At 41.4% G+C, this 14345-nt stretch overlaps 1 protein-coding gene across 1 annotated transcript in view; it reads right to left on the bottom strand.

Moving 5' to 3' along the window:
* PLPPR5 (phospholipid phosphatase related 5) overlaps positions 1–14113 on the bottom strand; it is a 102732-nt gene extending 88619 nt beyond the window's left edge. The window contains exon 1 of the mRNA XM_052638041.1: positions 13877–14113. Coding sequence (XP_052494001.1) covers positions 13877–14113 — 237 coding nt within the window. The remainder of the gene's footprint in view (positions 1–13876) is intronic.
* Between the last annotated feature and the right edge of the window lie 232 nt (positions 14114–14345).

Here is a 14345-nt window from a genome sequence, read left to right as displayed (position 1 = left end):
ACTCATGTTTCTAAGGTCTCCTGCACTGGCAGGTGGATTCTTTATCACTAGGGCAACCTCTTTGAATACATGAAAAAATTGAGTGTACATGGGAAAATATTTGACATTAGGGATGACTGGTAAATAAAGTTAAATCTTAAAGATGGGTTTTAGAAAAATAATTTGGACTTTACGGTTTAAGTATCTATGAATAGGTACCCTAAATAATTTTAATTTATACTTCTCTAATTCTCTTCTCTTAAAACACACAAATCATTACTTATATCTACTATTTGAAAGGCATTCTATTGGGCATTACGTGGTGAACAAGAGTCAAAGATATACAAGATATATTTGCTCTTCTATAAGAATTTACAATCTTTTGATGGCCATAATATTTGCATGCAATTAACCATAAAAAGCAGAGACATTACTTTGCCAAAAAAGGTCCATCTAGTCAGGGCTATGGTTTTTCCAGTGATCATGTATGGATGTGAGAGTTGGACTGTGAAGAAAGCTGAGCGCCGAAGAATTGAGGCTTTTGAGCTGTGGTGTTGGAGAAGACTCTTGAGAGTCCCTTGGAGTGCAAGGAGATCCAACCAGTCCATCCTACAGATCAGTCCTGGGTGTTCATTGGAAGGACTGATGTTAAAGCTGAAACTCCAATACTTTGGCCACCTGATACAAAGAGCTGACTCATTGGAAAAGACCCTGATGCTGGGAAAGATTGAGGGCAGGAGGAGAAGGGAAAGACAGAGGATGAGATGGCTGGATGGCATCACTGACTCGATGAACATGGGTTTGGGTGGACTCTGGGAGTTGGTGATGGACAGGGAGGCCTGGCGTGCTGCGGTTCATGGGGTCACAAAGAGTCAGACACGACTGAGCGACTGAACTGAACCATAATGCATAGACATGTAGTATACTACACTGTATATGCTACCTACAGTTGGAAAGATTTTATTAGTCATTTGATTCCAAGAGGGCAAATCTGATCATAAGAAGTTGCGTGGAGTTCTGTCTTAAAGATTGAACTCCTAGATCAGACTCAGAGAGAAAGTGCCACAATCTCTTAGCAATGTTTGCTGTGGTCATGGGAGGAACAGTATACGTTGTCATACAGTATTTTTGCCTACTTGGTGAAAAATTTAACCTACTTCCTTTATAGATAACTGACCGTAAAATGACTTTATACTGATCCCAAAGCAAAAACACTAAGAAAAAAAAGAGTATGAAAAATTTCTGCTCTATTTGCCAGGAATGAAAGTACATCTGAAATATACTATTTGGTACTGGCGCCATGCTTTACAAACACAGGACATCTGAGAAAATCAGATGTGAGTGGCCAGAATGGTAAAATGGACTCAAATTCATGCGTTGTCAAGCTGAAGACCATAAATCACAAGAAGAGTCAGAGAACTGAAAGATAACTTCATACACTGGGCTTCCCTGGTGGCTCAAACTGTAAAGAATCTGCCTTCAATGCAGGAGAACCAGGTTCGATCCCTAGGCCGGGAAGATCCCCTGGAGAAGGAAATGGCAACCCACTCCAGTAATCTTGCCTGGATTCCATGAACAGAGGAGCCTGGTGGGCGACAGTCCATGGGGTCGCAAGGAGTTGGACACGACTGCTCCACTAACACTTTCATCTAGGCTGTTCCATATGGCTTCAGAAGGAGAAAGACCACTAAGCAGAAGACAAGGAGACAGGCTTTCCCTGTTAAGGTAGACTGTCCTAACAGTCAGACGTGTTTCATGCACAGAAAGGGCTTCTCTGGGAGCCATGAGTCTGTTTTCTGCCCTGAGTGGAGTTAAAACCAGTTATCTGAGGTTACAGTGGCCAAAAAGCTATGTGGCTTTCTCAAGGTCTCAAAAGTAGCAACTAACAGAGCAAGGAAGACAACTCAGGTCACTTGCCAGTCAGATCAGTGAGTCACTGCTCCTTTTATTTAAATTTCAGATCCATGAAACCTGCATATACAAAATTTATTAACAATTCTCTGCATTCACTAGTTCCATAAAATAGTATATTATGACTACGGTTCCTTTTGTCTTGCTTTCTCTCCTCCTCCCCACTCTACACCTGCAATTACTCCTGTTTTATGTAAGTATATAAGGACAAAGAGTTATTTAAAAAGAAGTTTATAGGAAAGATTACCATTGATTAGATGCATCAAGAGAAGTGTTAGGAAAAAGATGGGATTGGGGCTGCCCCAAAAGAATAGAGATTATTTAAATAGATGGAAACCAAGAGCAGGGAGAATTACATAAAGCACATGGAGCAGAGAGCTGCACTTTCTTAGGTCACTGCTGTTTCACAGGAAATAGCACCACAGGACTGGACCAAGATTCGAGAGTATTTCTAAGTTCCTCCAAAAAAAAAAAGGATTCAAAATATATAAATATATAAATGTCTTTTTCCCTGAAATATATCACTGAATAGTTTTTCCATGACTCTAACTAGTTGCCAAACTTATGCCAAACTAGTATGCTAAATGTAGTAACTATGCCGTGAGTCCAGTTGTTCAATTATATAGTGTGACAATTATACTGTGCCATGTTAAAATCATATTATAAGAATTTAAGATCTGTGTATCAAAAACGGGTAATTTTTTGTTATATCCATTTGCAAATTTCAAATGTAGTTTTACTTTTTGTCTGAAAAGATTTGATGTCAACAAAATAAAGGAAAGCATCATAGAACCAAACGATTTTGGTTCAATTAAATGCTTTTTTCCTAACCTGCTACTACCTCTTCACTATCATAGATTGTGTTAACTGTAAATACAATATTCAATCAACAGTATAAATTCATAAAAAAGAAGCTATCACAATAATCACATACTCTTCATCTCTTTTAACTATTAATAATACTGCTATGCAGAACGATTTCTTGTAGGCAGTCATAACCCCTCCCAGAGATGACAAAAAATTTGGTCCTGAGGAGGAGAACCATCTCTGTGTTAAAAGCACATATGCAGGTACATCACTTCCTTGCTGTGGGGTCATGAGCTAGTTGAGTAATCTTTCTGAGCATCAGTGTCCTCATCTGTAAACTGGGATAACAATAGTGCCTATCCCTAATATTGCGAGGATTAAATTAGTTAATATGTGTAAAGTACTTACAAAGATTGATGTACACCAAGTGCCTGTATATGTCCCGCTATCCGTGTAGTTTCTCACTGGCTGCGTGGCCTTGGGCAAGTCATTTAATCTCTCTGGCCATTCATTTGGAAATTAGGAGATGAAACTAAATGATCTCTAAGGCCTCTTTCATGATGAAAAAGTTCCAGCTACAAAGAAGCATAATCTCTCTCACAATGGGTTCACAAATCTTTTCCAAAAATGGAGTGGCAGAAAAAGCCTGTCAGTGTGGCTTGAATAAAGTGTCTACTGGATTCCTCTATCTGTATTCTAGACTGAGCCCCAGGAAAAAGGAAAAGGGGACCCCAAGGAACCATGTGATGGAGCCAGTGAGAAGAAGAAACAAAGGTCTCTTTGTGAGAGACCAAAAGGGTTGTCACGTAGTTTTGACTAAGTCTCTTCATTCATTTGAGTAACTCAGCAAAGCCCACGCTGGAAAGGCACGTGTGAAGGAAGAGGTCATTGCCACCAACCGAAGATAGTGGTTTGTTTTTCAACTGGAAATGTCAGGAGCTCATTTTAAATTACAAGATGAGGCCCCAGGTGCACTGCCTTTATCCAAGACTGCTCAATTTTGATGTTTGGGAGAACATGGCATTCTGCTTTGATGAGATCTCTGGAAATACAGGATATTTCTCAGTGTCAAGAGCACTTCCGTGCAATCCAGTGTGAGAAAAAGCTAAATCTGAAATCTCGATTAAAAACCTCGAGAGGAAAGTACAGTTTTTGCCGGCCCTGCTGAGAGCACCCTTAAAAAGGGGATCATTATGCTCGAAATGCAAAACACAATTTCCGCAACATAGAAGTTCTGGTTCTATCAACACACGTCCTTAGAGAGGAAATGCCGTAAGCTACTTTGGTAACTGTAGATATGTCAGGACTACGTTTGTCTTTAAGTGCCCCATGATTTCATGAGCCTTTTATTTCCTGAGATTGTTGTGAGAGATTTAGCGAAGGGGGAAATTAGCTTTAATCCTGTTTTTGGAATTTGGAGCAAGTCAAACAATCTCTATAAGCCTTGTTTTCAAGGTAAGCTACCCATGGAAAGTACTCAATAAATGTTCGCTCAGGGAAAGAAGGAAAGAGGAGCGAGGGAAGAAAGAAATCCCAATAGTCACAAGAGTTTTATCAGAAAGGTCACACACCAAAGAGACTGCCATAAATCTTTTTGCCATCATATGCTAATTAACAGGGGTTCTCAGGTGGCACTAGTGGTAAAGAACCTGCCTGCCAAAGCAGGAAGCATAAGAGACACAGGTTTGATCCCTGTGTTGGGAAGATCCCCTGGAAGAGGGCATGGCAACCAATTCAAATATTCTTACCTAGAGAATCCCATGGACAGAGGCTATAGTCCATAGGGTCATAAAGAGTCAGACAGAACTGAAGCAACCTGGCATGCATGCATTTTAATTAACAACTAAAGTAGCATTATTGATTAAAAATATATATATATATTTAACTGATCAAAGTAGAGAATTTTAGTTAGCATGATAAATGCTAAAAAAAAGGACTCTTACTTGGTAAAATTCAAACTATGCAGATTGACTAAAATAGTTTGGAAATACTTCCTACCCTTGAACAAACAAGGTATAAAACTTCTGCAAGGCCTGTAACCTACAGCCCTCTGACTTGGTTCTCAATGGGCAGGAGTATTTCTGCTTGAAGTGTGTCAACTGGGGGACACAGAATCATACCCTGACTATGCTTCTTTTCTATATATCTTTCATATAAGGTTTATACACTTAAAATACGCCAAAGGACCAAGATCTGCCAGTTTATTAAACTTACAGAACAGAGTGTATGGACTACTTTGCCTATTTTAATGAATGGTTATTAAGTGTGTGCTCAGCAGAATTTGGTTATTATAATCTCATCATCACAAACTTCAGTTAGTCCCTGGATAATTTATCTACCCAAAAATAACCAAAGAGCTGGGCACGATGAGTCAGATTATAAAACTCCGACTTTGAGATGCTCAGATCTAGTGATGGAAACATGAATAAAAATAAATACAACTTAAAGCACAATATAAGGTTTTTTTAATGCCATAATGTGCTAAAGAGGTCACACACGAGGTAAAGAACCCACCTGCCAATGCAGGAGACTCAAGAGGTGCGGGTTTGATCCCTGGGTCAGGAAGATCCCCTGGAGAAGGGCATGGTAACCCACTTCAGTATTCTTGCTTGGAAAATCCCATGGACAGAGAAGTCTGGTGGGCTATAGTACACAGGGTTGCAAAGAGTTGGACAAGACTGAAGCAATTTAGCATACAGGCATGTGCTAAAGACATGAAGGAATCATAGAAGTGAATGCAGCTATCTCATCTAAGGAAAAACATCTGCTCACAGGAGTTGGTGCTTGGTCTGAAAGGATACAGAGGAATGTTCCAGAAATTTTCTTTTCTTAGGAGAAGGGTGGGGGAGCACTATAAAGGTTAGAAGCAAGGGAGATAATGAATCCATATAAGAAATTATAACTTTATTAAATACCAAACACACACACACACACACACACTTCCATTCACACATGTTCTCTCTGTGAGAAAAGTCCACCAAAAGGCTGTCTTTAAAGTTTCAAATGCACCTGATCTGGAAAAAAATCTCAAGATTCTGTTTTCACCAAAAAAAAAAAAAAAAAAAGTGATTTTCCTGACAGCGATTCTCAAACTACATCTGTCATAATAAGACTAAAAAAGTAACCAGCCTGCTGAGTGAAAACTGGCATTCTCAGAAATAGTTTAAATATTACTGAATATAGAACTCCATTTCACATTCTATATTCAGATAAAATATCTCCCATCAAAATGATATTCCTATGATTGTCCAAAGGCTGTTAAAAACATCTTCCTAACTATAAGTTAAGATTTCTGACCTCAGAACTTGCCTCTTCCATCTATCTACATGGAATGTTGAGCTGGGAAAAGCAAGTTCTACTGGCTATTCCAGGTAGCTCAGTGGTAAAGAAATTTGCCTGCCAAAGCAGGAGACACGAAAGACACAAGTTTGATCCCTTGAGTCGGGAAGATCCCCTAGAGTAGGAAATGGCAACCTACTCCAGTTTTCTGCCTGGATAATTCCATGGACAGAGGAACCTGGCAGGCTACAGTTCATGGGGTTCCAAAGAGTTGGACACAACTGAACATGCATGACATGGCCACTGGCTATTCCAGTGGTCTTAGAAACCAATGAAGTTTTACCTTTGAACACAGATTGTAAATTCCCCTTTTCATGCCTGGTTGTAAATGAGCTTATACATTTACAAGCATAAGGTTACTGTAAAATGCACAGTGATATATAATCAAGATGCTTTAACTCTCCCCTGTCTTCTAGGAATGACACCATTTATGCTGTGAATCCAATTGGTAGGCAATGGTAGGTAGCCAAGAGAGAACAGGACTTGAAGTAATTGATTCAGATCCCAGTGGAGCAAACTGCTTAAGCTCCTTAGATGTGTTACCACACATAGTACCTAAAAAAGTTATTATGAAGAGTTAATGACTTACCACTTCCATTCAACAGAAATGATTAAGGGTGACATCCTTTTGCCATGTACTACCAATAGATGTCATTGACATTTACATTAAAAGAGCAGCTATCACTTACTATTTCATGCATGTTTATATTTAATTCTTAAAAGGTATGGGAAGTATCATTTCAGTCTTACAGACAAGAAAGTTGAGGATAAGAGAGATAATTTCACGCACAGTGTCTGAACTGTCAAAGGGCAGTGAATATGCCTCCCTTGTTATACATGCCAAGTAATACCATTGTGCCTAGCACACAGTAGATGTACTGTTATGATTCCAAACTTATAAATAATGACTTTTGGGAACAGTTCTAATTTAAAAATTAGTATGATACAATGCATACTTAACAGATGATATCAACACTGCTCCCTGGAAACATTATTTCTTCCAAATTACACAAATGAATGAGATGACTCTTTATAATAATCTTGAAAATAAGAGCTTATTGAAATATTTTGAAAGACAGCATTGGGTATTAGAATTATGAGCTATAATAATTAGGCCATTTCATACTGTTGGCTTTTTATTTTTGCTATTCTCTCTAGAAGAAACTAAGAAAAGAAGTATGAAAATCTCATTCATTTTTCCACTCCACAGAGTAAGTGTACTGGGCTGGCAAAGCCATGCTATAAGCAATCTAACCATCTCCAATGACCAAGCAGCTAGATAACCCATGTAATCTGCTCATGTTATGTTTTCCTTATATGCAGGCAGTGATTTATTGTCTCTAACATGCATTTACACCCATTTGATTCTCAAAACTCGCTCCGCAAGACAGGAAAGATGGGCAGGAATAAGTCAACATTTTTTCAGACAAGGTAACTGCTGCAGAGAAGCCACAGGGATAATGAGTGACAGAGGATGGAGGGGGTGGGGGAGAAGGGAAGAGAAGGAGGAGGGGCAGGAGAAGAGGCAGAGGGAGAGGGAGAGGATTCAGATTCCTGACCCCCATAACAATCTCTTAATCAGTATGCAAAGGGGAGGGGATAAATGAAAAAAGAGACTATCAACGGAATGCAGGGAGGGAGAAGGGAAAGAGGGAGGGTGAACATGAATGAATGAATATGAATGAGAATATCTAAGTAAAGAAGAGCCCTCAGAGTCATGAGGAGGAGTTTAAACAGAGTCATAAATCCTCAAAGTGTAGTTCTTAACTTTTAGGAATCTTGGGCATTTCTGACAATCTGATAAAGCCACCAGGCTCTTACTAGAAAAATGCACACATGCCTGCATACACATATGGGCACACATACATACATAAGGTATTTTATACCACAATTTCAGTGTGTTCACTACGCCCCCCAAATCTAGTGCTAGAGTTCATTTTAAGAAACATGTCTTAGATGCAGAGGACGCCTCAGCTCTCCGTGCACAGCTGTTTGCAGATCTAGAACCAGAGGATTCCAGAGAAAAGCAGGTACCCACAGCACCATACCCATATGCGCCACAGAGATAAGAAACGTGGCTGCAGATCAGAACAGAAACATCTTTGAATCCGTCCTGTTGCCACCCACCTTTCCATGACATTTCAAGCTTAACAGGAAACAAATCAATTTCCTACACTACACATTGAAACCATTATCTACTCTGGAACACAAAGTTTCCCATCAAATCAGAAAAAAAAAAGAAAAGAAACCGAAGAAAAAAGGTTTGAGAAAAATTTGACCCTTTCAGTATGGAATCCCTATGACTAATTATCTTTAAAGATCTGTTTGACATGTAAGGATAAGGTACATTACAAAGTAACTAAATACAAGGGCTTTGACGATTCTGGCACTGTCACTATAGGACTCTGGACTGATCATCTCACCTTTTTACATCCAAGTCTCCTTCATAAGTTTACTGTGAAGATTAATTATATTAATGGATTGAAAAAATTTAATACAAGTCTGACGTCTAATCTCAGTAAACATTTCATTTCTCATTAAAAAGTGGGCTTAAAGATAGTGTGTATGTTTAAAGAAAGTATGTTACTATGGTGAGCATTAAACAAAGGAACACATTAAATTTACGTTACACAGTGTCTGGTACATAGGAAATATTAGCTACTGTTACCCTGAAGAAATGAAGAAATGAAGGTGCTGTCAAAGGCAAAAATCACTGACTGGATTGGAAGAACAGAGGTCTGATTGAATTCTACTATTTTTGCGATCAGGCTCCCCAATTTTGTGGGTGATGGATAGAACTAGGTGGCTTCTGTCCACCTCAAATATTTTATCAGCCCTGGAGCCCCTAACAAAGGTATTTTGCTAGATGCCTTAAATAGGCTGCGTGATTAATTATCCCCAAACCTTGGGAGGAATAATGGTAGCTAACACCCATACAGCTGGGCCCTAATCTGATATTTACATACGTTAACCAATTTCATACTCATAGGATCTCCATTTTACAGAAGAAACAGGCATAGAAAGACAGGCTCAAGTTCACATAGCTGGAAAGTGGTAAATCTGGGCTTGCAATCTGACCCCAGAATTGTGATCTTAACCTCTATAGACACTGCCTCTCAGGAAGCATATTGTTTAATCCTTGGTTTATAAATAAGTAAAATTTCCCAAGTTCACATGGGTAGTGAGAAAAAGCAGGATAAGAATTCAGACCTAACGCTAGTGTCTGTGCTTTTTCTCCTGCCCACACCACAGAAGTATAGTGTATTCTGGGAGTGGAGACGGGCAGCGTTAGGAGTGGGCACCCAAGGCAAGATTCAAGGAAGGAGAGGTCTGTGGGGAAGCTTCAAGTATTTAACAAGATGGAGCTCTGGATATGAGATAGCTTTCTATCACCATCTACTTCCACCACATTTAGAAATGCAACATCCTTGGGATAGCAGCAGTAGCAGCTCCATGCCTCAGTCTCGGAGCCGGGGAAGCTTCCTGTGGATGCAGGCATAAAGAATTAGAAATATTCCCTCACTCTCAAATGTGCCCAGCTCAGTGTTGTTTTTCCAGCCTTCACTCTGGCTCTATGAAGAGGGATGGTTTAGCTTTGTCTCCTTCAGATCATCTGTGTTACTCAGAGATCTAAGGAACAACAGGGGCCAGTGTAGTGGCCACTGTATCCAAACGTAGAGAGCAGAAACCATTGTCAACACCAGGTCTTTTAATCAACAAAAAACACAGGTCCCTTATTAAATTGACATCTGTAAATCCTGGAGGTGGTGCTTTTGTAAATGCTATACAGATCAAACTGAACAGTACCTGTTTTAAAAGAGTTTGTAAACCATGTCATCTTTGTAAATGAGTCAAATTACAGGTGTTTCCTGAGAATACAATTAAAATAATAATATTTCACAACACAAAATAGACCTGGGGATAAAGAGCCTAAAATTATCTTACACGGATATTTAATAACAGAAGAGCCCTACACTACGGTCCCCAAAATGTCCTAAAACACCACCCATCACACAAGTCCCTACTCAGTTCCCAACAAATTGAGAAAAACTCAGCCTGACACTCCAGGACTCAGTGCTGAGACCCTAGTCTTCCTCTTCAGCCACATATCCCTGTGTTCCCCACACACCACCTTAGAAATAAGACCAACCACTCCTTGTTTCATAAGTACAAGCTGCATTCTCTCTACCAAGCACGTAGTTCATGTTCATACAGCTGCTTCTTCGATGTCCTAACTCAAACTCCATTTTGGCCCTCCTTCAAATCACATCCCAAAAGCCGCCATTTGCTTCAAGAACCCTTTCTCCTGTTCTTCAATTAAAAATGATCTTGTCCTCTTTGAACCACCAGGGGTCTTTCTGGTATACGTGCGTGTGTGTGTGTGTGTGTGTGTGCGTGCGCACGCGTGTGTGTGTGTGTATACATATACATATATGTGCAGATAACACTTCTTTTATGGTGATTTCTGACTTTTGGCATGGTTTTTCCCAACTTAGCATGTAAACCCTCTAGGATCAGTGACCATAGATTACTTCTGAAATTGCCTTTTTTATAACCACTACTCTGGCTAAGAGAGTGCATGCAACACAGGAATTCAATAAGCATTTACTGAATTACTATTTTGTTAATAATGTTAATTATAGAGTGATCGCCTATGGATTATCAACTATGAGCCAAGAATGATATTTACATATTATATCCCATTTAATATCCAAAACTCTATGACTTAGAAAATCAAGAATTAAGGAGCCGTAAATTAGTTGTTACATAGCAATCAAGGTTACATAGCAAGTAAAATTCCCAACTCTTAATGTAACAGCAGAATGCACTTTGAATCTGTCAGACTCCATACATTCACCCCAAGTCAACACTATATATAAGTGACAAAATGTAAAGAATATATTGCTTTTCACTTTTAGATAAATAAATCTGGTAAATTGGAAACCAAACCACTGATTGTGGTAGTAGGAGAACTACTTTCCAAAATTAGTTTTAAGGATTAGAAATGAGTTTGAAGGTTAAATATATATATATTATATAGAATCTTTATCACTACAGTCCAAGAAATGTAGAAGATGGGGAAAGAGACCATTTGAGGCATTTGTTTAGAAGAATGATTTATGAGTAAGCTGAATTTGAATACTGTAATGGAAAAGGCACAGGTTTGACACAGTAGGGTTAAAATTCTGGACGTAATGTTTTTAGGCTTGGTCCTTGGCAAGTTAATTAACCTTTCTAAATCTCAGTTTTCCCAAAGGTTAGTTGACAATAATAACAGCTTTCATAAGTAATTCAAGTATTAGATAGGTATAGGGAACAGGGCTTCCCACGTGGTGCTAGTGGTAAAGAACCCGCCTGCAAATGCAGAAGATATTAACAGATGCTGGTTTGGTTCCTGGGTCCAGAAGATGTCCTGGAGAAGGGCATTGCAATCCACTCCAGTATTCTTGCCTGGAGAATCCCATGGACAGAGAAGCCTGGCGGGCTACAGTCCACAGGGTCGCAGAGTCGGACACGACTGAAGAGACTTAGCATGCACGCACAGAGGATAAAATCCAACAAATGACAGGTATTGCTAACACTATTATTAGTAACATTGTTTTCATGAAAAATGACTGGGCTAAGTCAGTGTTCTTGAGAGGAATGGAAAGGCAGGGCTGCCATTACTGTTCCCAACCATTCACACTGTGAGAGGGTACTAGTGGGAAGAGCGGAAGAAGAAACAAAGGCCAGCATCACAGCTAGCCTCAAAACCCCAACACTTCCTTCTGTGCACACTGACTCCCAAATTCTCTCTCTTGTAACTAAAGAACTGAAAATCAAAACATGGGAATCAAGTCGGGTCATTCCTTTTAAAATCTCGTGAGTATATTCTGGATCCTCTCCCTGGCAGCCTTTCTCAGCTTCTTTCAGAGAAAGTGTTCTCTGGAACTAGGACAAGCAGTATGGCACTTGGCATCAGGTCGCAGAGGCATCAAACACCACACCCACCGACTTCATTTTCAGGTGCTTCTAGTTTATTATCTGATTCTCGGGGGCCTCAAATGTTAATCGACTGTATATCCTGGAAGGGTTGCTCTGAGAAGTGTATGTGGCCCTGACTATTCAGTGCCCAGCACGAAGTAGGCACTCAATAATGACTAATGAATTCCCTTTCCCCTTAGTAGCTCCCCCTAAGTGGAGAATAATCAAGTTCTTTGTGCAAATATGTTAGCATCTCTAAATGGCACCTCAACAGGGATGGATACTTGGATCTGAAAAGTGCTATCTCATTTAAATGAGACACAGAATGGTAATTAACAACTGACAAGTTACAGATATTACTGATTATGGTTGAAACCAAACCAGTGTCCTGAAAGTGACAGGCTTTTTTCTTAAAAAAAAAAAATCTTCAAAAATCCCTGAGCTATTTAGTCTCTTGAAAAACATGTGCCTTGGAAACCCAACATCTGCAGAAAGCAAAAGGGCCTGATTACCAATTAATTTTTTCTCTTACAGCTTCTCAAATAGAGGTGAGAAAATAAACATGACACCATATTTGGACTTTCTGGCATAGTTTAGCAAATTACAATGGAAGAAAACAAACATTTTCTGGTGCAAGGTCTAACACTTTTCAAACCAGTAAACTTGAGCTGGATTTGAAGTCAACTATCACAGTACCTGTGATAAAGTTACTTTAAAGTTGCCAAGAAGTTTCTTGGCTTGTTTATGGAATTCCATGATGGGTGGGAACTTTTCATTATTTTGTAAATTATTGACTAATTTCCCCTGAAATCAAAGAAACCATGAGTATCCCAACCTTAGATGTTCTTAACATTCATTACTGCAACTCAACCACTGAAAAAAAAGTACCTTTTCCTTCCCCCTTCATTTGTTATCTGCTGAGAGAGAAGGGAAGAAGCTACCACAGGAACGGAACCTCCAGTACTTTGACGATATTAAAGCAACCATATATTGTCTTCCGAAAAAACAGGAATTCTCTTACCGATAACTTTGCACCACATTCACATAAGAAATTATTAAATGATTATTAGCTTCGTAATTACATATGTATATGTGTGTGTATATATTTATGTGTGTGCAGGTGTGACCGTAGACACACACACACACAGTTCATAAACCCAAGAGACATTCTCAGAGAGGCTCTAGGGGAAAAAGACAAGCTGCCCAGGGAGTGGAACAGCCTTTAAATAAATCTTGTAATTTAAGCACAGCTCCCGCTTTTCAGCAAGCACTGCTTCTGGAGCCTCTTCATTTAAGAGTTCTCATTTTCTTTTTTAGGTATTTGTTCCCTGGTCAGCTTAGTGCCATTGGCACTGCCTTTCGGGAAAGAAAACAGGCGGTAAACCGGACATATGCGCCCCGACTCTGGAAGCAGGAGTCCCTTCCACAATCCAGCGCTTGATCCCCGTCTCCCTCTGGCCGGCCCCGCTGCCGCTCGCCTTCCAGTCGCTAGGTGAGAGGCGGCGGCCAGCAGAGCAAGGCCACAGAGTAGATGAACTCAAGATTCAACCGGATAACTCACCTCCTCCCCAGCCCCGACTCCCACCCGTCACCTCCTACAACCCCCTTCCCTCCCATCCCTCTTCGTGACACCCTACGGTGCAGCCATCGCGCGGGTGCGGGGAGGCAGGAGCGGCAGCCGCGGAGAGCTGGGGGCTTCCTTGGCACCCACCCACGACGCGCCCTAAAACACTGTCCTCTGGGGAAGGGGCTGCCCGCAACTTGGAGGAACTTAGAAGGCAGAGGCTGAGGCGCCCGGACCTCGGCGGGCCCTCAACCCAGAAGGCGAGGGGAGGAAAAACGGTGTCGGGGCGAGGGCGAGTGCCCCCGGGCTTACCACGAGCACGGGGACCCCGGCGGCCAGAGAGTAGAGGAGCACGGGGGGCACGGCGCTGCTGTCCTCCGGGCCCGGGTAGGGCTTGCGGTAGGCGCTGTCGTGGCAGAAGAAGCCCTGCACGTTCACGGTGAACGTGTCCGTGTACTCGAAGTAGTACGCCAGCATCACCGTCCCTGCCATGATCACCATCTGGAAATAGAGCATGCTGCTGGTGAGCGCCGCGGGCCGCAGGGGCATGCACGCCCCCCGGGCCGGGCCGAGCCGAGCGGGCGACGGACGGACCCCCTCCCGGGTCCGCCGAGGCAGCCACCCGGGGGCGCGGCGGCGGGGGCGGCAGGAGGACGAGGCGCGGGAGGCGGGATGGAGCTGCCGGAGGAAGAGGCGGAGGCAGGTCCGGGTTTCGAGGCGCCGGCGGGCTGCGGAGGAGGCGGCTACCCCCCGGACGAACCCCTGCTCCCCTCCCCGCCCC

The sequence above is a fragment of the Budorcas taxicolor genome, chromosome 3 (genome assembly GCF_023091745.1).
Source record: "Budorcas taxicolor isolate Tak-1 chromosome 3, Takin1.1, whole genome shotgun sequence".
Classification (NCBI taxonomy): Eukaryota; Metazoa; Chordata; class Mammalia; order Artiodactyla; family Bovidae; genus Budorcas; species Budorcas taxicolor.
Note: the sequence above shows the minus strand (reverse complement) of the source record. Positions and strands in the feature narration are given on the sequence as shown.